This window comes from Carettochelys insculpta, chromosome 27 (genome assembly GCF_033958435.1).
Source record: "Carettochelys insculpta isolate YL-2023 chromosome 27, ASM3395843v1, whole genome shotgun sequence".
NCBI classification, from domain to species: domain Eukaryota; kingdom Metazoa; phylum Chordata; order Testudines; family Carettochelyidae; genus Carettochelys; species Carettochelys insculpta.
In genome coordinates, this window is record NC_134163.1 from 6,020,275 (window position 1) to 6,044,217 (window position 23,943).

General features: G+C 52.8%; 1 protein-coding gene across 1 annotated transcript in view; it reads right to left on the reverse strand.

The window, feature by feature from the left end:
- The window catches only part of ATP8B3 (ATPase phospholipid transporting 8B3), a 44,086-nt gene that overhangs the window by 4,221 nt on the left and 15,922 nt on the right, over positions 1 to 23,943 (reverse strand). Inside the window, exons 11-24 of the mRNA XM_074978130.1 lie at positions 19,971 to 20,164; positions 18,067 to 18,275; positions 15,603 to 15,634; positions 13,829 to 13,985; positions 12,324 to 12,515; positions 11,683 to 11,795; positions 10,878 to 11,042; positions 10,267 to 10,378; positions 9,812 to 9,887; positions 7,164 to 7,296; positions 6,034 to 6,298; positions 5,371 to 5,594; positions 3,444 to 3,527; positions 426 to 665 (exon numbers count right to left, since the gene is read on the reverse strand). Coding sequence (XP_074834231.1) covers positions 426 to 665; positions 3,444 to 3,527; positions 5,371 to 5,594; positions 6,034 to 6,298; positions 7,164 to 7,296; positions 9,812 to 9,887; positions 10,267 to 10,378; positions 10,878 to 11,042; positions 11,683 to 11,795; positions 12,324 to 12,515; positions 13,829 to 13,985; positions 15,603 to 15,634; positions 18,067 to 18,275; positions 19,971 to 20,164 — 2,196 coding nt within the window. The remainder of the gene's footprint in view (positions 1 to 425; positions 666 to 3,443; positions 3,528 to 5,370; positions 5,595 to 6,033; positions 6,299 to 7,163; positions 7,297 to 9,811; positions 9,888 to 10,266; positions 10,379 to 10,877; positions 11,043 to 11,682; positions 11,796 to 12,323; positions 12,516 to 13,828; positions 13,986 to 15,602; positions 15,635 to 18,066; positions 18,276 to 19,970; positions 20,165 to 23,943) is intronic.

A 23,943-nucleotide genomic window follows, 5' to 3' on the forward strand; every position in this document is an offset into this window, starting at 1 on the left:
GAGCCCTATTGTAGGGCACAGCCACCAAAGAGCCTCTTCTTCATTGCCGTCCCTGTCCCCTGCACCCACTCACATCAGCTGTCCTGCCAAGCTGAGCTGAGCCGAGCTCCCTTCATACGGCTGTGCATCCCCCCTCTCCCCAGCCATGGGCATAGGCTGCTTCCAGAGTACTCCTCCAGCTCCAGCCTTCATGCAGCCCCCTTGACTCCAGGAAAACAACACCTTTTGGCCCCCTTCTGTCCAGGCCTGGAAACTTGGGGTGCTTTTTAAGCCAAGAACCTCAAAGTCACAGGGTGCTCCTCATGGTCCTACATCTCATGAGGGTCGAATGGACTCAGTTTACCCACTTCCACCCTGCTACCTATGTCCTCATGGGTGCCCCCCATCTCCTTGTTCTGAGGTGGGGCTGTGGGCTTGGGGCTCACCTCAGCAATGACAGACAGGAAGGCTGAGGTGGCCACAGTTACAGCAAAGGACTGGTAATCGCTGGTGGCCTTGCTGCCGACCTTGTCTTCAAAGGCCAAGAGGGCAATGTAGAAGCTTGCCAAGGAGGTGACCGTGCCGTGCAGGAAGGTCACGCAGAAGATCCAGAAATTGAAAAGTTCGTTTTTCTGGCCCACTTTGTAGAGTTCGGGAAATTGCAGGCTCTTCTTTGCACTCACGTCCTGCCGAGCAGCCAGAAGAAAGAGAGATGGGGGCCTCGGAGCACACAGAAGTCAACCGTATTAATGAAGGCATCCCACCCAGCCACACGGTACACATGGCTGATGAGTCTGGCACAGGAGTCAGCAACCTGCAGCTCCGGAGGTGCATGGGGCTCTTTAAGGAGCCGTTTGTGGCTCCCACTGCTACTGCCACTGACTCCTCCTGTGGTTCCCTGCCTCACCACTGCTGAAACAGCACAACTGAATGTCATTGGTTCAATGGCCATCAGGAGGGAGCTGGTCATCAAACCAATCAAATCCAGTTCCACTATCTCAGCAGTGGCAGGGCAAGGAGCCTTCCTTCCACGGGGCACTTGCGGCCACCAGGCATAGGCTCGCCACCATCCAAGCACTCCCGTCCACCCCAGCCATGCCGTGAGTGCTGGAGCCGGCTGCCTTAAACACCTTCCCAGCTGTAACTCAGGCAAGGGCTGTTTTCAGGCTGGCTGCATGGGTTCCTTCTGCCTGTACTCTCAGCACAGCCCTGGGGGGTAGGGGGCAGCTCCACCGCCCTGCACACCACATCCCCACCACCCGGAGGAGGTCCCCCACCCTGCCGGCTGCAGCAGAACCTGGCGTCAGAGGTTTTAAGTCCCTGGGGGGCTCCACCGCCCTGCCCGGCCATGCCGCTACATCCAACTTTCTGACAATAAACAAAGCCAGCGCCAGAGACGGGTTAGTACTGGAGATGTCTGGCGCTGAGGCAGGTTAATCGTGGGGATGGGAGGGCAGATCTGGGGGTTGAGGCAGGTAAAGCTGGAGATGGAGAGTGAGTTTGGGGGCGGAGGGGAGCTCGAGCCTGGGAATGGGGGTGGGGGACAGGTGGGTTGATACGGTCATTGCACCTTCCTGTTTAAGAGCCTGTCCCCAGGTGCAGCGTCTTCCTTGTCCTCTTCGCTCTCCAAAGCAGGAGGGAAAGTCATTTAAACGTTCTGACGGGTACAAATCACTGCATGTGTACTGTTCTTAAACGAGCGGTGATAAAAAATGTGGCTTGACGCTACTTATTAAGGACAGTTTTATATTCACATATATTGAGGTGCTGGGATTATTGATTTTGTAACTGAATTAGAAAAAAAATGGCTTCTCTTGCCTAGTCTGGGATGAGCAGGAGCCCACCCACATGATCCTGGTGGAAGGGGGAAGAGATATGAGGGAGAAGCCGAACTGGTGGGGAGCCATCCATCCAGCCATGTGTCCTGGAGGGCATGAGATTTTGGGGGTCTGACACGCCAGGGACAGGAGTGCAGGCTCTGGGTGTCGTGTTCCTACACAGTTAGGAGCTCAAAATTCAGACCACAGCAGATGGAGAATAGCCATGCTAGGGACACACAGGTGAGATTGAATGCAGCCCCCACTCCCAAATGGGGTGGCGTGAGCTCTTGCTACCATTTTTAGTGGGGTGAGGTTCAGAGGCATGGAAGTAACATGTACAATCTGATCAAGGCATGTCAGAGGGACACAGTCAGGCCTGAAGAGAGATTGAGTCCTGCCTTAGAAACCCAGCAGCATTGGGCTGGAAGGGACCTTGGGAGATCATCTAATCCAGGATTCTAAGCCCCATGGATCATCTTGGAGGAAAGAAAGACAGAAGGACCGAGCCAGAGATGCTGCAAGGGGCTCACGCAGAACAAGATTTTATAAAGGCAAAACAATTTGCCTAGTCTGGGTGTGACTTGCAAACTCCCCCTGACATCCGTGAGAGTAGATTTCAGATGGCACCAAGAGCTTCTGGATATCCTGCTTTCCCTAATCAACTGGGATTCGTGTCTTCAGCTCTTGCCCTGTCCTGTCCTGCTATCTTCCCATGCATCTGCGGAGCATCTCAGGAGAAACAGTGGAGGCAATATCTGACATCAGATTACAGGGCCAGAATAAACTTTTGTGGGCCTCTGCACCTAGACCATGCCCCCACCCCCACTCTGCCTGTGCTCTGCTCCGCAACCCCCTCCACGCTTGGCAACTCCCCTGAGGCCCCGCCCACCAGCTGAAGCTACGACCCCACAGGCTCCTGGCAGGGAGGGGCAGAGAGAAGTGAATCGGGGAAGGGAGCAGAGCAGAGCTAGCGGGGGACAGAACCCTGTGGGGAGAGTGCAGGTTTACTTTGACATGTAGACCTGGTGCCACGACACCATCGGTGCCACTGTGAACCCGGCACCGTCAGAACTTACAAACATTTGGGGTTAAAAAACAACGAAAAAGTCCGACTTCGTGTGAATGCCAGCAACGGGCACTAAGCCAGTGTCTGTCCTACCCTTTGCAGGTCACCTTTATTGTCACCCAATCCATCCGGGGGTGCAAAGTGTACACCCACGAAACGAGGAAACCTGCAATCAGGGCTTGCTATTTAAACAAGAGGCAGCGAGGGTTACCCCGGCACCATTCTGGGAGATACCCACTGGGGAACTAAAGCCGATTTCCCGGAAAAGAGAGAGAAAGGGAGTTGATCCCACGATTCCCTGGGGGCTCAGGGTACCCTACGATGCTGCTGGGAACTGTCAGAAGGGCTTCCTGAGATACACACTGAGGCTGTTGTGTCTGGACAGGAAAGACAGAGTGCTAGCATGTGCAAAGCTGCAGTGGCCCCTGGCGACTCTGAGCTCCCATGGCAGAGCCTCCAGCTCACAACCTGCGCTACACAGTGGCAAACAGGTTTATTCACTGGATGGGCAGGACGAGCCAAGGCCCCCTGCCCTGCAGCCTGAGGGCAGAGAGGTGCAGCAAAGAGGGAAACAGTACCTGTTCCAACAGCCCCATGGCGAGCACGGGGTAGGCGGTGTAGAACACATTGTAGAGCGCAAGGAACCAGGGCTCATACAAAGGCTAAAGGGGGGAGAAGGAAGAGTGAAATCAGAACAAACCCAGGGGAGCAGCAGCGTATATGGGTGCTTTGACCGGACAACAAGAGGGACGTACGCCAAGTCCCACAGACCCCACAAGCACATATGTGGCCATCACAAGGTTTCAGAGACAGTGCACCTCTTGAGGTGAATGGGGCAACTCACGTAGAAACCCCTAGAGGCTGTCTAGGCCTGTTGGTCTAACCTGATCTTAAATATCTCCAGTGATGGAGATTCCCCAGCCACCCTGGGCAATTATTCCAGTGTTTAACCACCCTGCCAGCTCGAATAATTGTCCAACCTAAACCGCCCTGGCTGCAGTTTAAGCCCATTGCTCCTGTCCTCAGAGGTTAAGGAGAAAAAATTTCTCCCTCCCCCCATAATAACTTTTTAGGTACTTGAAAGCTGTTGTCATGATCCCTCTCAGACCCTAGGCAAGCCCAGGTCTTCCAAGCTCCCCTCGCAGGCCTTGTTTTCTAGACATTTAATCATTTTTGTTGCTCTTCTCTGGACCTTCTCCATTTTCTCCACATCCTTCCTGAAATGTGAGGCCCAGAATGAGATCCGGTACCCCACGTTTCTCAGCGCTTTAGCCCAGCGATGGGCAACCCAGGCTAGTGAGTGGGCCACACGAGTGGCCCTCCTTTGTCTCTGCAAGACGGGGCTCTTGCACGAGTCTCCTTTTCCAGGCCTTTGCAAACCACAGTGACCCATTATTAGGGGTAAAAGAACTTGAGGGCAACAGTAACATAGAGAAGCAGAGGGTGTACGCGGCTCACACCGTGTTGTGCGCAACCAGCATGAACCTCACGCGGGTTTAAATGTGGGTCACTTCTCATCTTTCCAGGAGCTGCTTGACCCTCCCCTCTGCCGCAGGCCCCACCCCTCACTCCACCCCCTTCCCTCAAACCCACACCTGGCCTATTCCCTACAGGTGTGCCTGTCCCTTTCCCTCCCCCATGCTCCCAGCACTTCCAGCTGATTCACTGCACTCTGGAAGCTCTGGCAGGGAGGGGGCGGAGTAGGTAAGGGCAGGCCCCCCTTCCCCCCGCGAGAACTGTGGAGGAGGAGGAGGTGGAGGGATTGCACAGATCACACGCTGAACACCAGGGGGCTGCGTGCAACCCTCAGGTGCCCACCACTGTTTTGGACTCTCTGCAGGCCTCACTGCATTAACACTAAGGCAGGGATGTTCGTCATGACCACAACAGCTAGAAATTTAGCTCAAGGTTTACAAAGAGACTAGTGGGTTTGAGTGCCCGACCTCAGGCCCCCCAGAGGAGCCTGACTTCTAGAGGGCAGGGCCCAGCACTGGCTGAAATCAGGACATTCTCCTGGGTCCCAACTTGGGCACCTGAAGATCAGGAGCTGTTCTTGCAAATGGTTTTCCAGTGGAAGCTGAGAGTCAGTCCTGGTGGATAATCCTGCAGCAGATGGTGAATGCTACAGCAGACAGGCCTTGTAAGTCTGGGCGTGTGAACCTGCCTGGGATGGAGACAGGGGATAGTTCCTGTCCTTCTTGAAGGAGCTTTCACCCTGATGGGATTTTTCACTGCTCAGCTGCTGCCCCCAGGGACAACTGCCTTCCATGTCTATCATTCAGCGTGCCCTGGTACATCAAAGCAGAGCAGCCCAGAAAGGGGCCTCTTACCAGGACAGAGACAAAGGATATGTGTCCAGCCCCCCGTGGGATCTACTGGCACCAGCCTCAGCCCTGGCACGGCATTCCACCCTCGTGTGCAGAGAGGCAATGGGCAGTGGCAAAAGGTAGGAGAGAGAGAGGGTGCATGACGTGACCCCACACCCTCCAAACCCAGCAGTCTGACCTGGGCCGTGAAGCCGCTGTGGAAAGCGAACCAGATCTGCACCATCATGCCGGCGAAGGTCTTGTAGAAGAAGTAGCGGAGGAACTTGCAGATGCGCAGGTAGGACCAGCGGCCATGGACAAACAGCAGCTGCTGCAGGTATCTGAACTGGGCCAGGGCATAGTCGCTGCACTGGACAGCCTGCATTCCCTCCTGCCCACTGATGCCAACCCCAATGTCAGCCGCTGAAAAGAGAGAGAGAGATGCAGGCCTAGAGGGGGACATGCGACACACATCACCACCCAGGGAAACAACCCTGTCTGCCCTGGGCCCTAGCCCCAGCGGGGAGCTCGGAACAAATTGGCAGTGCAAGGGGAATGCCAGCACCACACAGAGCAGCCATGGATACGTCCTGTGGCTGTAACACCCAGCAAAGTGGCAGGGCCCCTAAAGGAGACGAGCCTACTACTGCTGCCAGCGTCACTCTTCCAGCTCAAGTGACAGTGGCCTGTGGCCAGGTGCAGAAGGCCGCAGGAAGCAGCTGGACTGCTGACTCATGGGAGGGGTTGTTGGGCAGAGAGGTGGAGAAGGGAGGAGCCAGCCTGGAGGAGGCGGGGGTCTCTCCTGAGCACACAGGGATCCCTGGGCTCCCACAGTCCCCAGCTCGCCAGCGTGAGGCCTCACTCTTGATCATGTTCACGTCATTGGCTCCATCGCCGATGGCCAGCGCGATGGCCCGCTGGTGTGTCTTCACCAGCTGCACAACGAGGGCTTTCTGCTTGGGGGTGACCCTGCAGCAGATGACGGCTTGGCAGCTGGTGGCCAGGTTGACAAAGGCCTTCTCCATCGAGCTCGTTGCCACAGGCTGCATGCGAGTCTTGCAGCAGGCCAGCCGCGCCCAGAAACCTTCCTTCTGCTTCACCTTCTCCCCCGTGCCCAGGATTTTCTCCTGAGGACAGAGCAGAGACACCCGAGATGCCAGCCTTGTGCCTGAGCCAAACCCCGTCTGGCTAGTGTGGGGAGGGAGGAGGATGACGGGCTTAAGGCTAAGGATCCAGAGTCACTTCCCTGCCTCAGTTTCCCCCCCAAAACAGTAATAATTGCCCATCACTTATGCAGTGGAAGGGCTAGACTTTCAGGGTGCCTCAGGGATTTAGCAGCATGCCATGGGCTCTCTGCTTCTAAACCCCTTGGGCACGCTGCAAATTCTCCCTCCATTCACCAAGCATTTTGAAATCCTCAGAACAAAGGCACAACAGGCTCTACAAAGTATCCAGTCTGCAAAGCCACTGCCAGCTTCTCCTTCATGTGTCTCCTCAGGCCCCTCTCTCCCATGCTGCTGAGGAGAAATCTGCCAAGGTGCCAGTGGACACTTTATTTATATGCCTCGAACTGTGCGTTAGATCTGCCTCCCTCTTCCCAACCCGCCTCCATCCCTGTTTCTTAAAGCACAAACTCCTCAGGGCCAGGCCCACGCCTCCATGTGCATTTGCAACCCCCGGCTGTGCCCAGCAGGGCTAGATCCATCTCCACATCCAGCCCAACGACGCTGTGTGCTGCTCATCGGCTGCTGCATTGATTTCAGCCGTGGGGGGGCACACGGGAAGGGGGGGCTTTGTAGAAGTAACGCAACAAGCTTGGGTTTGCCACCTGACCCCCCAGAACCGACCCGGGCACTTGGGGTGGGGTTTCTGGGTACGACTCCCCCCCAGCAGCGCTTAACCTGGTTCTGCCCCATCTCCCACTGTGCCCCACCCCTGAGAGGTAGCAAAGCTCCAGGTGCTGCTGGGCAGGAGCGGCCAAGCATCACCTACCAGCAAGTCCCCGGTGACGACCAAGGCCATCCTTCCCTGGCGCCAGCTCCCAGGGCGCGGCTGCAAGGCACACAGGCTTTCCCCGCTGCTGCACAGGTTGTTGTTGCTCACCCAATAGGCCTCCAGCATCTGGCTGTGCGAGAAAGGGGCTGGGTCAGAATGGAAAAGGGGTCAAAGCCCAGGCGAGCCGGGCAGCTCTGGGCAGTGGCTGGATCCAGGAGGGAGCCTCAGTGGGCTGGAGGTACATTTCCAGCTCCGACAGGTATGCCCTGAGCCAGCGCGCTTAGCCAGGGCAGCACGACCTGCAGGAGAGACAAGCTGCCCCACTGTTGCCCAGGGTGGGATCGTATTTATCTAGCCTGCCCCACCCCCACCGCTATGCTTCACACTGGCCAGCCAGCCCAGCTCCTGGGCTGGGGAGTCACTGGCCCACTCCAGGGCCGGTGTCACTAGTTCAAATCCGCGCCCCCCCAGTGATAGTGCTGAAGTGCTGCACTGTGGGAAGGCCAGTGACGGTTGTGGGGCCTAGTGGATGCTGCCGCATGTCTCCAGAATCAGCCTCCTTGCTGGCACAGAGCACTGCCCTGAATGAGCCGTGGAGACTGACCTGCCAGCCCCTGTGTGTTTGGGGCTTATGGGAGCTGTCAAGGGCCCCGGTGTCCAATACGAGCCCCACTCGACATGTGGTGAACAGGACACTGCGGTGTGATGGATAGGGGTCTTGAGAGCATGCAGCTCTTAGAGCCTTTAAATGCAACACCTCCTGAGAGCTGTGTGCTGGGAGTGCCTCCGCCCATGCATGCGCCTCACCATTTGCTGGGAGAAGCACATGGCAGGGGCCCTGGAGGTGGATTCAGTGAGTCAGCAGCATTAAATCAGAACGGGGGGTCAGGGGGAGGATGTCTTGGGGGTGGGGGACATTTATTTGGAGCAGGGGAGGGGCTGGGAGTGCCTGGCTCTGAGGGAGAGGAAGGGCTTTTATTTAGAGGTGGGAGCAAATGTGATGAATATGGATGTGATATACCTTGACTTCAGCAAAGCTTTTGATACGGTCTCCCACAACATTCTGGTTCATAAGTTAAGGAAATATGGATTGGATCCTTGGACTATAAGATGGATAGAAAGCTGGCTTGATGGCTGGGCCCAACGAGTAGTGGACAATGGCTCAATATCTGGATGGTGGTCTGTTTCAAGCAGAGTGCCGCAAGGCTCGGTTCTGGGGCCGGTGTTGTTCAACATCTTTATTAATGACCTGGATGAGGGACTGGACTGCACCCTCAGCAAGTTTGTGGATGACACAAAACTAGGGGAGAGGTAGATATGTTGGAGGGTACAGAGAGAATCCAGAGGGACCTGGATAAATTTGAGGACTGGGCCAAAAGAAATCTGATGCGGTTCAGTAAAGAGAAGTGTAGAGTCCTGCAGCTGGGGCGGAAGAATCCCAAACATTGTTACAGGCTGGCAACCGACTGTCTCAGCAGCAGTACAATGGAAAGGGACCTAGGGGTTATGGTGGATGAAAGGCTGGATATGAGTAAACAGTGTGTCCTTGTAGCCAAGAAGGCTAACGGCATATTAGGGTGCATTACGAGGAGCATTTCGAGCAGATCTAGAGAAGTAATTATTCCTCTTTATTCGGCACTGGTGAGGCCACATCTGGAATATTGTGTCCAGTTTTGGGTCCTCCAGTATAAAAAGGATGTGGATTTGCTGGAGCAGGTTCAGTGAAGGGCAACAAAAATGATTAAGGGTCTGGAGCACAAGACCTATGAGGATAGGCTGAGGGATTTGGGCTTGTTTAGTTTACAGAAGAGAAGACTTAGAGGTGATTTAATAGCAGCCTTCAACTTCCTGAAGGGGAGCTCTAAAAAGGAGGGTGAGAAACTGTTCTCAGTGGTGTCAGATGGCAGAACAAGGGGTAATGGTCTGAAGTTGAAGGGGGAAAGGTGTGGGTTAGATATTAGGAAAAACTACTTTACCAGGCGGGTGGTGAAGCACTGGAATGCGCTGCCTAGAGAGGTGGTGGATTCTCCATCCCTCGAGGTTTTTAAGTCCCGGCTGGACAAGGTCCTGGCTGGGATGACTTAGTGGGGGTTGATCCTGCTTGAAGCAGGGGGCTGGACTAGATGACCTCCTGAGGTCCCTTCCAGCCCTGTGATTCTGTGATTCTGTGAAAGGCGACAACCACAAGTGTGGTGATCTTTGAATTCCTATTGACACTGCTGGGCTAGAGGCCTCCTGGGGTAGGAGCCCAGCGGCTGCTTTCCTTTGTCATTTTCTGCAAGGGCAATGTCTCTGGAGGGGTTGCAGGTCGGTAGTGAGAGGCATCAGGTGAGCTGTGCAGGGCTGGGATGGGGGGGCTGAGGTTCAGGAGTGAGGGGCACTGGCAGAGCTGTGAGGAGCCCAGGGCTGGGAGAGCCGGGGGCTGAGGGTGGGGAGTGAGGGGCACTGGCAGAGTTGTGGGGATTGGTGGCAGGGGGCTGAGGGGAGCCTGGGGCTGCAATACAGGCTGGAGGCTGAGACACATTCACACAGCTCCGAGTGTGGCCCTTTGCCCACCCTGCGCTGGCTCATGTCCCCCAGGAGCACTTCATCTCCCAATGCTTCTATATCAGCCAGGCTGTGGGAGGCGATGGGGCCCCGCTCACCAGATCTCCGTTTCCTCCAGGATCTCCATGTCATCCGAGAGCAGGTGGCAGGCGAAGCCGATGTTCACTGCAGTCTCTGCAATGCACAAATCACCAGGCTGCAGCTCCAGGGCTTCCCCAGCCACAGGAGGATGGCCTGAGCCCCACCTTGTCCCCACTAGCTCTGAGCACGTGCTCTGCTCCCCGCAGAAATGGCTGAGCAGCTGCCACCTGGCATGAGCAGTAGCTCACCTAGGGTCCAGTCCTGCTCTTTCTGAGTGACCATGGGCAGGTTGTGTCCCCTGCCTCAGTTTCCCCCTCTGTAAAAAGAGGGAGGCCCATGGAAAGTGCTGCAGGTGATCGCTCCGAGAAGAGACCAGCAGAGTAGAAGAAAGGCTCCTTATAGGGAGGGTCCTGCCCCAGGCGAGGACCGAGGTGTCTAGTCTGGCTCCGAGGCCCCCCCCCACAGACCCTACCTTGTTTATCTCCTGTCAGCACCCACACTTTAATGTTCCCATTTTTGAGAAGTTGGATGGTCTCGGGGACCCCATCTTGCAACTTATCCTCAATGGCTGTGGCTCCCAGGAGCTGCAGAAAGTAGGAGGGGTTAATGCTCTGTGCATGCAGGATGGAGTGAGGTGGGGTAGGGGGGCGAAGGGGAACCAGGAACTGGTGACTGGGGCTGCTCCCTGGTCTACCCAGCCAGCCAGCAATGTTCTCGCCATGACAACTCTGCTTACGGCAGCCTGTACTCTCCAGTCCTGGCAGAGGAGAGACAGCCCAAAAACCATTCCCATCTGGCGGCTGTCCAGTGGCCCGACGTGAGATGAGTTGATAGATTCTCAGTCTCCTCTCCAGGGGATGAAGCCCAGGCCCCAAAAAATAGCCATGAGATTGGTCTCCCGATGAGCAGAAGGCCAAAGAGACCAAGTGGCTCTCCCTCTTGTCTCTGCAGGTCCACACCAAGCAGGGGAGGCCATGCTGGTAAAGTGTGGGACCGTCAAAATCTAGGGAGTCTCCCTGGGCCTGGACCCCATCTCCTCCCTCCCCTACAGGGCTTCCCAGCCCTCAGAGACCCTGTTCCCACCTGGAGGTCCTGCTCGATTTCCTCATACACTTTGTCCAGCGCTTCAGCGCGATTCTGCAGCAGGACACTGGCCTCATGGTGCTTCTTGCTCCACTCAGTGTAGTCCTCCTCCTTCACCTCCTTGCTGGCCAGGCACAAGGTCCTCAGGGTCTCTTTGGCAAAGCTCTGTGGAGGGGATGGAGATGCAACATGTGGGTCAGTTACATTCCATTGGCATTCACCTGGCTACAGCTGATGCCACACCACCAGCTGCCAGCTGCTGGGCATATGCCTCTAGGGGACCACCCAGCTACAATGAGGACCACCAGGTGTCCCAGCATCCCCACACAAGCTTTTCTCCACAGCCATAAAGACTAGAAATGCAGCTTCTTTTTTTTTCAAAAGGAAAGCCGAGTGTCTTGGCTAATCACATGGCTCCAGGGTCTGGGGCTCACCAAACTCCACGAGAGCTGCCTTGAAATCAGGAGGGTTGGTGCTGCTGCTGCCACAGTTTCAGGGTAATTGTGCCAGTAACTCCCCACCATGGGGGGCACCGACAGAGCCAGAATCCAGCCCTGGGGAAGCAGGATCAAACTGGCAGAGGCTGCCAGGCATAGGTTGCACTGGGAGCTGTGGGGCCCTCATACCAAGGCAGGTATGAGACAGTACAGTCGGCTGAATCAAATTACATGGAGACAAGGAGGCAGCCAGAGCAAGACAGACAGGGAAGGAGAGATCATGCCCTGGCCGTGGGCAGTGGGATGACTAGCCCCAGAGCACACTGGAAGCATACGCCCACCCCTCCCAAGACTGGGCCAGCACTCACGTCCAGCGCCAACTGGGTGAAAGCCTGGGCAGGCTCATCGTCACACAGCCGCTCCAGGATCACCACGTCCGCCCCCTTCGTATAGAGCCGGATCGTCCCCTCGGGGTCTCGCACTGCAGGAAACAAGCCGGCTTAGCCATGGACTACTCGGCCTTGGGGGCCCCCTTCCCCTCCCCACTGCCAAGGAGCCGTGGGGCGGAGGACAACACACAGGACTTGGAGAGACCTGGCAATGAGCAGAGTCACCGTCTTTTGATTGTTTCCCTGACTGGCAGTGCAGGAACTTCACTGGAGTTACTCTAACCAACACTGGTGAGGCAGGGGGAGAATCCAGCCCCAGGGACACCACCCCCTTTGTTCCTGTCGGTCTCCTCCAATGGGGCAGCCCCTTTGTGGTTGCTGCTGCCCTTGCTCATGCCCTCCCCACCGCCCTGTCTCCCCGTCCCTAATGGTCAGGTTTGCACATGGGCATCAGAAGGGAACAGCAGAGTGAAGAGAGACTCTCAGGGCTGGTCCTGGGGGGCCTGGCACCTTTTGTCCCCTCCCCCACCACACCCCCAGGCCACCCTGAAAAGTGCCACTTCCTTTTGGGGGCCTCGGTGGGTGGCAGCAAGTAACTAGGCACCAGGCGGCTGGCTCACCCAGGACCGACATCCTCTTGCGCACGCTGTTGAAGTCCAGCATGGCCAGCACACTGTATGTCCGCTCAGTGCCCAGCTCGCTGAGCGTGATGGTGTCCTGCGTCCGGGAGAGGAAGACGTAGCCCAGGTTCCTGGCAGCTGTCACCAGGGCCTCTTCGTCCGGCGAAGCTGCTTGGTAAACCAGCTGGCCTCCTAAAGAAGCAGGGCGAGACAGACAAGGGGCTCTCCTGTGTGCCCAGCCAGACACTGGGCCACGGGCTAGCCTCCAGCAGGTGCACAGGGGGTCAAAGGTCCATGCCAAGCCAGCCTGCTCATTCCCCAGTGCCTGGATGGCTGCCACGCTCTGCCCAAAGCAGGGGCACTGACACACAGCCTCGTGCCCTGACGGCCCCACAGAACCAGAGGATGTAGCCCCCGGCCCCGTTGGTCCCCACCTCATTACTTTCACATGAGTGAGTTCCCTGGTGCCCCCAGGCAGAAATGCAGCTCGTCACGTGCCAGGCACTGTGCTGCTCCCGGTAAAAGCCCCCTTCCCGCGGCTCGGAGGAGCACCCTGTCCCCACAGGTACATTGCTGCAGATACACCTGCGCCACCTGCTAGTAGGGAGGTGACCTGCCCCAGCACCACCACCCTGGCTCAGACATGACCTACGTCAGCACCATCCCCTGGCTCAGACGTGACCTGCCCCAGCACCACCCCAGTATTAATATCCCTTGCACCCCAAGACCCAGTGCCCTCCCTTCACATATCCATGTGGTGAAGCCTGGGGGAAAGGGCTCAGTCCTCCTGATTTGGTTTTTCTTGGCTTTCTCTAGAAAAAGGCTTTGTTGTTTTTTTCCCCAGCAGCAGGTGCCCCTGTCCAGAGCTAAGCACCATTTCCCAGGTGGAGGGGAACCGCCTGCCCTCTCGGCCGCTGGAGGCATGTTCTCGCTGCCCCGTGTGAGTTTGGGACTGGTGCACACACTGTATCAGCTGGAACCACTTCCTTCTGAGGGCACAGTCCCACTGGGGTTTCCCCATCTCTTGGCCTGTCCTCAGTTCAGTAGGGGGAACAGGGGGATGGGTGACTACAGCGATCGGATGGGACCACCCAGCACCCTGCCAAAGGGGTTGCCCAGGGTTTCTCCCTCACCTCGTGGCAGCATTGCCTTTCTGACTCGACCTGAGGGAATCAATGGAGGCATGAGGCCCTCAGCTGGGGCCAGGCACTAGTGGGCCAGCCATGACCCCAGCAACCCTTCTCCACCCCACGCAGCACTTTGCTACAGGGGTAATGTACCTGGGGTGAAGGTCTGACTCTACAGGATACCTTGGGCCTTCCTTTAGGTCCATGCATGGGGCAAAAGGCCATGTGAGGTCCTGCTCCAACCTGTTATCTCCTCGCCCTCAGCTCAGGCTGGTGAAAGCGGTGAGATCCGGGCAGGTGAATGGGCCCGGACCAGAGCCAGAGCCTGTCAGAATTCCCCAGCCAGCTGGACAGGCATCATTCTCACCCTCAACTCACTCTCTTTCTCCTCCACCATGACGGTGTGGCAGAGGGCCAGCAGCCTCAGGAACTCCTGCATGATGGGATCCTCATTCCGCAGGACGGCCTCCAGCAGTGAGGGGTCATGGAACTCCGCCTTGCTGTCTGCATACGGGTTCCAGCTCCAGCTGGCTTTCTGCAAGAGGGGTGGGCCGGGACGTTAATGGGAGCAAGGCGTAAACTCCAACAGCCAGGCCAACCCACCTCAGCCCTGCAGGGAATACCCTGCTCCGGAAGGAAGCATCTAAGGGCACATCTGCACTGGGAACTGGGGGTGGGATGTCTAGGCCAAGGAGACACACCTGTGCCAGACCGGATTGCAGTGCAAGCAGCAGGACAGGCAAGCTGCACTGAGCGCGAGCCAGTGGTCTCTGACGGGTGCATAAGCTGCTTTTGGCTCCCTGGCTCAGCCCGAGCTAACAAGATATTTCGCCTCAAATAGGAAAGTGCATCTCTTGCTCAAAGTGCAGACAGACCCTCAGCTGGTTGCATCTCCCCTACCTGGCCCCTCCCATCCATTTCCGCTCTAGTGGGCAGAAGAACCAGGATCTCATCCTGCCTATGAAGAACCTGTTTATAAACAGGTCACGACACATTCATGCAAGAGTTAGAGATGGCTTTAATAACTGGGTAAGTAAGCGTTCTAGAGCCCAACTGACCCTTGGTTTGTTTATAACTGGCTTCTGACCACTGGCTCGCACACCCTTCTCACACTTGTTACACGTAACATGCTTTGGCATCTATTCATTGCTTATAAACCCTTTATAAACCATGGACCCTTACTGTAAAGTGTGGGGGTGATTAGCATGACATTGTTATTAGAAGAAATTCACAGCGATGGGGCTGAATTTCCATCGCCCTGCACCTGGTGTCACCATTCACCTTGTGCACAGTGGGTGTGCAACCCTGCTGTTCTGATCTGGCACAATTTCAGGGGCATTTGCATAGGTGTAATTGGCTGTACTAAAGGCAGAGGAGTCGGGGACTGGGCCCTGAATCTGCTACCTCTTTCCTTGCACCCCAGGAATACTGACCAATCTGAAACCATCATGAGCCCACCTGATGAAAGAGGTGTCATTTCCTGTCCTGGCCAACAAGGGGCTAGGATCATCTTGGGAGATAACTTGAGACTGGCAGACCCAGCTTCCTGCTGGTCTCTGGAAGCTGACAATGACTGAGGCTGTTACTGTGCTAAACAGTGGGCGTAGGAGGAGCTGCACACTCCTAAGCTGCCTGGCTTTGCTATGCAGTGGAATTCTCTCTGCCACAAATGGGCCCAGATCGTAGGGAGCTGAGCATAGAACTCTGGTATCTTAGATCTGGCGTACACACAGAATTTGCATCAGTTTAACCAAAAACAGGGTGTTTAACTGGGGCAAGGTTGGCTGTGGCCACACTACATTGATTTAAACTTGTCTGATTAAGTGGAACCAGTCTCATCCTGGCTCAAACCAGTGGAGTAGTGGCTGCTCACAAAACTGTACCAGTACAGCTAATCTGGTGCGACATCAGACCTTGAAACCAGCGTTCCCTGTAAGCTGAGCGACGGGGCGGCCGCCCAGGAGAGATTCAGGTGCTGCCCAGCTGATTAGCAGAGCGCCCACAACCACCCACAGTGGGCAGCACTTATTTGAGTGGTGCACAGCCACACATGCTTTGGTGCACATAACAATCAGTAATCAGCAGCCATTTGGCTGTTGCCTTCAATTGGGAGCAAGGTCTGGCCTTAAATTTTCATTGGGTAGTTACGCACCGAAGGTTTGTTTTCACTGTTTTCAGATCCAGCTAAAATAAAAAAGAAATCTGTTAATAAAGAGCCTGCAATGAACGCTTTTTAGTAGGGATGCAAGCCCAGATGATAAGAAGGGACCTGCAATTTTGGGCACCAACTGACGACACTTTGATCTGACTGTCAGAAAACAAAAGTGCAAAACCCTCTGGAAATCAGGCCTTTTTAGGTGTCTCAGGTTGGGCACCCAAAAATAAACTCATCACTACAAATCTTTCCTTAATTAATCAGAGAATGATCCTCTCCAGGGCTGGTCACCTGCCCTCCCGTCTCTCCCACCTTCACCCCTGCCTTGAGGGAGTCTTCATCTCTCCTGGGCTACGTCTACACGTGCACCCAACTTCGAAATAGCTTATTTCGATGTTGCGACATCGAAATAGGCTATTTCAATGAATAACGTCTACACATCCTCCAGGGCTGGCAACGTCGATGTTCAACTTCGACGTTGCTCAGCCCAACATCGAAATAGGCACAGCGAGGGAACGTCTACACGCCAAAGTAGCACACATCGAAATAAGGGAGCCAGGCACAGCTGCAGACAGGGTCACGGGGTGGACTCAACAGCAAGTCGCTCCCTTAAAGGGCCCCTCCCAGACACACTTTCATTAAACAGTGCAAGATACACAGAGCCAACAACTAGTTGCAGACCCTGTATATGCAGCACGGACCCCCAGCTGCAGCAGCAGCAGCCAGAAGCCCTGGGCTAAGGGCTGCTGCCCACGGTGACCACAGAGCCCCGCAAGGGCTGGAGAGAGAGTATCTCTCAACCCCCCAGCTGATGGCCGCCATGGAGGACCCCGCTATTTCGATGTTGCGGGACGCGGATCGTCTACACGTCCCTACTTCGATGTTGAACGTCGAAGTAGGGCGCTATTCCCATCCCCTCATGGGGTTAGCGACTTCGACGTCTCGCCGCCTAACGTCGATTTCAACTTCGAAATAGCGCCCAACACGTGTAGACGTGACGGGCGCTATTTCGAAGTTACTGCCGCTACTTCGAAGTAGCGTGCACGTGTAGACGCAGCTCTGGTGTCCCACTACCAAGTCCCTCCACACTCCACTTCCTAGATGTCAGACCAAAAGATCCAAAGCCAGTCCCTAGGCCCTCTCCACACAGGCTTTGAAGGTGACTTTGCGAGGGAAAAATCAATCACCTTTGTCCAGTTATTTGCTTCCTTATGAAGAAGGCCTGACCGGCTTGGAGTTTTTTTAACTGGACAAAATCAGAGGTGTGTTTGTTTCCTAGGTTGAAGTTTTTATTGTTTCCATGTTTGTTGCATATTTTTAACATTGGAAATGCAGACCTCATCTGACCTATTTTCTCTGGGAAACTCTATGGAGGACCAGAGAACTGGAAGGATTACGACGTTGCAGATACCAAAAGTTAGATTTACTTGTGAGCAGAAAGTGATTTTTATTCACTCTCCTTCAAATTCCTCAAAAGCCCTGTGGAAATCAATCCGCTCAGCTCCTAATCAGCCTCCCTCCTTTCCATAAACACCCTAGCCTGCGACCTGTCAAGTAGATTGCCCTCAGTCACCCAGGTCACACATCATGCTCCTGCTAATGTAGTGTCACCAGGCCCACAGAAGGCTGCTGTGCCAGAAGAGAGAGCAGCCCCTTGTTCCACACTGGCAGCTTCCAGGATGGATCTGAAATGAATCCCTGCTTTCTTCTCTCTGGGGGAGAGATGGAGGTGGATCATTTTGTGACTGAATGTTAACAGACAATCCCCTGCCCTTCTCTTCAGGGGATTATGACCTATAATAATACACAGCAATAATTTGCACTGTGGTAGCACCCCAGGGCCCTGCCATGGGTGAGGGTCTCATTGTGCTTGGCATGACACAGAACGAGAAGGCAGATTCTGTCCTGAAGACCTTAAAGCTCAACTGTGAGACACAAGTGAGGCTCTACCAAGTGCCCCCAACTCTGGGTGGAACTGGCCGTCCTTTCCCATGCAGGAGTGTTACTGCTGTTCACCCAAGCCCTGTGCACCCTGTACAAGGGGCTCCCTTGCCCTGCACACTGCTCTGCACCTTGTTCTTTTGCCAGAAATGTTGAGACAGCCAGGACATGGTTTCAAACAAGGTTTGTCCTGGCCAACATGGACCCTATGGTCACCTGAAGTGACAGGTACACCAGGCAGCTAAGAGCACGAGCAACCAATGAGACAACACTCTTGCTCCAGCAAATCAGCTGCCCACCTACATCTGGCATAACAGCAAACTGAATTTCTCCAGCATCTGGAACCTGAGGACCTCAAAGCCTCTTGCTCCTATTAATGAACTGGATTAAATTACTTGCTCTGCTTGCACAGAAGGTCTGGAGCAGGACAAGAAACACAACCCAGGTGTCCTGTATCCCACAGATACTCAAGATCAACCTCCCCCATGAACCACAGAAACCTGCTTCCACTCAGAGGTACCATAGATGATCCCATTGATGCAACATTTCTTGAAGGTCATTATGTTCTGCGTTAAGGTGCCTGTCTTGTCCGAGAAGACGTATTCAATCTGGCCTAGCTGGTCATTGAGGCTGGTGCTCCTGGCTTTTGCTGGAGTGTCCTTTGCGGGGTAATACATCTCTATGTCCCAATCAATAAAATAGCTGTTCACCATGTAGATGAATTCCATCCTAGGAAACCCAAGAGAAAGGAACACAACAGGGATGAAGATTATTTTAGCCACAGAATTAGGGGCATTTAGGAATCTGACATCTCCCTATTTCTCTTTGCCTTGTAGCTCTGAACCACTAGAATCCAGAACAATGCAGATGACTGACAGTGAGATTTTCACAAGAGCTCAGCAGTCTGAGTTGAGAGCAGGTTGGGACCTCAGCTTTTGAAATCTGCCCCTAAAGGAAGGTGCTGAGCACCAGAACACTGTCCCTAAGCACCTGTGAAAAACCTGGCCCTTAACAACAAACCTCAAATGTCTGAAGGTTGAGCTAAGGACCCATAAGTTTGGAAACTGCTTCTGATGAGTCAAACCCCTGGTGTCTTCCCTGATGGGCTGAGAATCTCAAGCCATAGAGTGAGAGAAAGGTTTTCTGTCATCCCAGCCTCTGGTCCAAACGGAAACAGTGATCTACTTCCTAGGGGAGACAGCAATGAAGGGTCCTGTGGCACCTTATAGACTAACAGAAAAGTTTTGAGCATGAGCGTTCGTGAGCACAGACTCACTTCATCAGATGCTGGTCTTGGAAATCTGCAGGGCCAGGTATAAATAAGCCAGAGCAAGGGTGGGGATAACAAGGTTAGCTCAGTCAGCAAGGGTGAGGCTTACTACCAGCAGTTGATCTGGAGGTGTGAACAGGAGTGACTGTGCAAAGTAATGGGCAGAGAAGTATGTCAAATTCTTCCAGAGGCAGAGTATGTACATACTTACTGGAAGATCAACTCGTTCATGGTTGATCTTCTGGGGTTTGATTTAGGGCGCCTAATACGGATATGACGAAGTGGGTTTTTTCCCATGAAAGCTTATGCTCCAAAAAAAACAGTTAGTCTGTAAGGTGCCACGGGACTTCTTGCTGTTTTTGTGGATACAGATTAACATGGCTACCCCTCTGACAGTGTGAATGTGCTAAGTTGAACCATCAGGGCTCAACAGTGGGCCATGGTACTCTCCATTCTCATTTGATACTCTGTGTGGATGGCCTGATAAATAGATCTTCGATACATCGATTCCAGCTACAGCATTATCATAGCTGAATTGCATATCTAAGATCGACTTTCAGATCTAGTGTAGACCTGGCCTCCACAAAGGCTCAGGTCAGGTTTGGAGGAGTAGGGAGAGTTACTGTACCCACCTGCTCTCCCATCCTCAGCCCTAACCAGCTATCACACTCCACAGTGTAACATCTAGTTACCATATGAGGCCTCAGCAAAGGAGAGAAAGACAAAGTGCTTATTCTCACATGGTGCCTTATGCAAGTCACTGCCCTCCTGTTTGCCTCAGCTTCCCCATTCTGCAAAGTGGAGTTGAGAACACTGACCTCACTAGGTCAGGGAAGGATGCAGGGTTTAACTTCTATGAAGTTCTTTAAATGTCCATGGTGCTGTGTATTAACTGTACTTAGGCTCACAGTCGGGTCATCTGAACCACCACCCTGTCATTTAGTGACCAAACATTACCTTCACCATCAATCTATTGTGGCCAGTCTGGCCACAACTGCAGACCACATCTACCTCCTGATAGAGTCAGGGAGACAACCCAGAGGTCCAACTGTCCCCGCTGCACCCAATGGCAGGCAGACCCAGGAGGGCAAAAGGAGGACATAAAAGACAACAGCCATTTATAAGCAGCACAGGCTCTGTCCCATGGCTCTTACGTTATGTACATGGACATCGGTATGATGATGCTCAGAAGGATCATAAAGCCCCAGAAGGTGAAAAATGCCTGCTCAGCAGGACTGGTGTAATCATACAAAACAGAGAGGTAGCTGTGCTCCTTGTGAAACTTCACAGCCGAGAACCCAGCAGCGATGGCAAGGCAGAATGATGTAATGACCAGCATCATGAAGATCTGGGGAGAGGCAAAACCGGTGAACCTGGTTAGTCATATTGGTGCAAATAGGTCCTTCTTAGATACAAACTACAGTGTGAATTCAAAGCACTAGAGTTATCCTTGGATGCCTGATGGGTGTCCAGCTTAGTTGCCTACTCAGACTGATGGCCAGATTTCATATCAAGAAGGAATTTCACCCCTGGTCAGATCAGGGTGACTTTGGGGGTGGGGTTCACCTTTCTCTGCAGCCCAGGGTGTGGATCACCTTTTGGGATCACTTTTTGGGAGGGCTTAGGCCTTGCTGGCACCTGAGTTTCTTCCTTTCTCACCATGTGGCACAGTTCAGTCTGAAATGCTTTGGTCTAACTAAAGTCGTTGGGCTTCGTATAGGATTTCTGGATGAAAATTAACTATGCGGGAAGCCCAGATGAGAGGATCAAAAAAACATGACCCTTGGTATAACTTCTCTGTGGACTCTTATTCCAGTATAAAAGGGCTGTTTTCTGGTTACTGTATGTCATTTGGGAAAGGGTTTAAATTGAGCCCAAATAAGCCACTCTTTTACCGCTGTGCCGACACAGCAGAGTTATACTGGTGTAACTATATCTGGAACTGGTCAAATGTTCCCATGAGGACAAGACCTTCCACGTGAGTTCTGGAGCTCTGTCATGGCAGATGCCTTATTTGTCTTAGATGGGAAGCTCTCTGGGAAAGAGATCATCTTTTTTATTCTGGGTCTGCACAGCCCCTAGCCCACTGGCCCCAGTCTGTGAGTGAGCTTCACAGGGCCACTGGAATACAAATAAAATAATTATATATAATTACACCATCACTAATAACACAGATACATCTCACAGGCACTTCCCTCCCAGCTGTGATTGCTTAGGCCAACCCTGCCCCTCCACACTCACACCACGCCCCTGCTGTAGGTGCAGCTGGTGCTTCTTTGGCAAAGTACCATTAGGATCATATTTAATGTATATTCCATTTCTCCCAATGCTCCAGGAAACCAGGAGGAGAAGTTAGCACCACACGATCACACATAGAACCCCGCCCTAAAGGTCTGCAGAGGCAAGCATAAGAGCCACCCATGCAGAAGGTGGAAGAACAGAGCCAACAAGGCATCGTAGCTGGAATAGGTAACTGAGAGCACTGCCTTTAAATAGGGACTTCAGTCAAACAGGAAGCAGGGGAGATAGGATGGTCTTGTGGTTAGAGCACTGGGCAATGACTGCAGAGAACTGGGTTTTGTCATCCCTGTCCCCACCCCCTAGTCTTGGGGACAAGTCACTTCATTGCTGTCTGTGTAGGGAAGACTGTTAGTTCCTGTTTCTGATGTATTACGGTGCTGAACAGCACAGATAGAACTATAAGTAGCCCTGTTATCTTCCAGGGATTGGCAGTGGGTGAAGCTTCTGATTGGGGAAGCAATCTCAGCCTGTGGCTCCACCCCACATCACCCAGGCACCACCCCCATTCTGCCCAAGCACCGCCCCTCCCCACTGTCTCCCTCTTGTCTTCTCTCCCTGCCCCTGCTTACCCCTTCCAGCCAAATACCTGGACCAAATGTAGCAAATGACATGTGAAAAAAACCCACACTCTTCTAAAATTTCTTGCTCTATTTTCTAGGATTCTTTCTACTGCATACCAGATCACGAAGTCTGGACATGCAGAAGGTACCTAATTAAAAGCACTGAATCTGGGTATAAAAGGTCAGTCACAGGCTTTTTTCTGTACTCTGAAATTAGTCAGAGATTTATTTGCAAAAATTTGGTAACTAAGGGCAAGTCAGCTATCCTGCTGAATACAACATTAAATATTATTTAATACATAAGGCAGCTCTTCTCTGTTTTACATTTTCTTAAACAAAAAAACAGTCATGCAGCACTTTAAAGAGTAACAAAACAATTTATTAGGTGATGAGCTTTCGTGGGACAGACCCACGATAAGAAGTGGGTCAGATAAGAAGTGGGTCTGTCCCACGAAAGCTCATCACCTAATAAATTATTTTATTAAAGTGCTACATGACTGCTTTTTTGTTTTGATAGAATACAGACTAACGTGGCTATGTCTCTGTCACTTTCTTAAACAGCATCTCTAAGCTGATTTCATATTTTAAATGTTCTCTTTAGCCTTCATGAACTAATCATTCCAGATTACTACATACTTAACTCACTGAAACAAAGACGTTATTCTAAATTAATCAAAGCCATTTAGTGTGTTCATAACAAAGCTCATTGCTTTTAGAAAAGGGGAACATGAATTTATTTTGTGTGATCTCCATAACAATATACATTGTTATGACATTTCATCATATTTTTAGATTAAAATAACTTTCTAAAGATTTTAGGCATAACAAAGGAACTAAGGTACCATAACTAAGGTACTAATTTTGGTGGAGGGTTCTCTTAAAACTATTTCATCAAATAGTCAGAAGTAAAGGAACTAATTTGTCCAGCTATCTGGAAGAAAAAGGATGTCCCTTTTAAGGGATCTCTTCAACTGAGGGGCAAAAGGAGAGCAGGGACAGACAGGAGGACTTTGGCAGCAAGTTTTTGTACTGTAGTAATTAAAATGCGTACTTTGATAAGGGAGGTCTTTTGAAGAATTTATTTTAAAAACTGCATGTCTGAGGATCCAAGCATTTAAGGCTAAAGATGAATGCTCAGATTGCACACCTAAAAATCTATGCATGGGTTTTTGAGATGTGATTTTTATAATCTTCAGCAACAAACTAATGAAATTTTCAAAGCAAATTTTCACTTATTACAGGAATGGGCAACTGTTTTTGTCAGTAAATTCAGAAAATGACAGTATATACCTCCAGATTGGCATATGCCTATTAAATGGCATCATTGCTACTTAATGACTCTTTCACAGGTTCAGTGAGAAGTCCTGTGTCACCTTGTAGACTAACAGATTTTCTGGAGCATAAACTTTTGTGGATATCTGACAAAGTGGGTCTTTGCCCATGAAAGCTTATGCTCCAAAAAAATCTATTAGTCTATAAGGCGACACAGGACTTCTGGTTGTTTTTGCAGATACAGACTAACACGGCTCCCCCTCTGATACAGGTTCAATGTTAAGCTAATAGGTCCGGCAAACTGGAAGGCTTTTCACTTTATGTTAATATATCCACTGGGGGGAACGAGGAAGACTCAACAGGTTGCAACAGCCTGCTGTGGGAGCCTGCAGGAACTGCCAGGACAGGAATAGGAAAGTGGAGTAGCTGAGCACTAAGACCCTGGGGAGGCATTGCCACCCGTGCTCCGCAGTAAACACATGACAAGTCCCCCAGGGTAGCTGGTACCTCACCAGCCACCCAGGAGGAATATTTGTTGTTCTGAATGTTGATGTAAATAGACCTGATGGGTCATCTGGTTGGCAAGTTACAAAGCACCTGCAAGCAGGAGCTTGGCAAGCTGCTGCTACCTCATTTGTAGTTCCCAGTACAGTAGCAGCAACACCAAAGTCCTAGCAACACATTCACCTGTCTGCAGCTTCCCCCTCTGCCATGGGTCTGCACAGCAGGAAGAGCATTAGTCTTTAAATCAGAATCTATAGACAGACCAGGTCCAGGGCTGCCAGCTGGGGTGGGAAGGGCAGTGTTGACCCTGGGCTTGGTAATTTAAAAGGGCCTGGGGGTGCTGGTTGCTACCCCTTTAAATCACCACCAGAGCTCTGCACAGCATGGTCTTGGGCAGGCAGTGCTGAGGGCTGGGTGGCTTCTAGTCCTGCTAAGGCCCCGCCCCTTCCAGGGGCCTGGAGCCAAGCCCCACCCACCTTGCCTAGGTCCA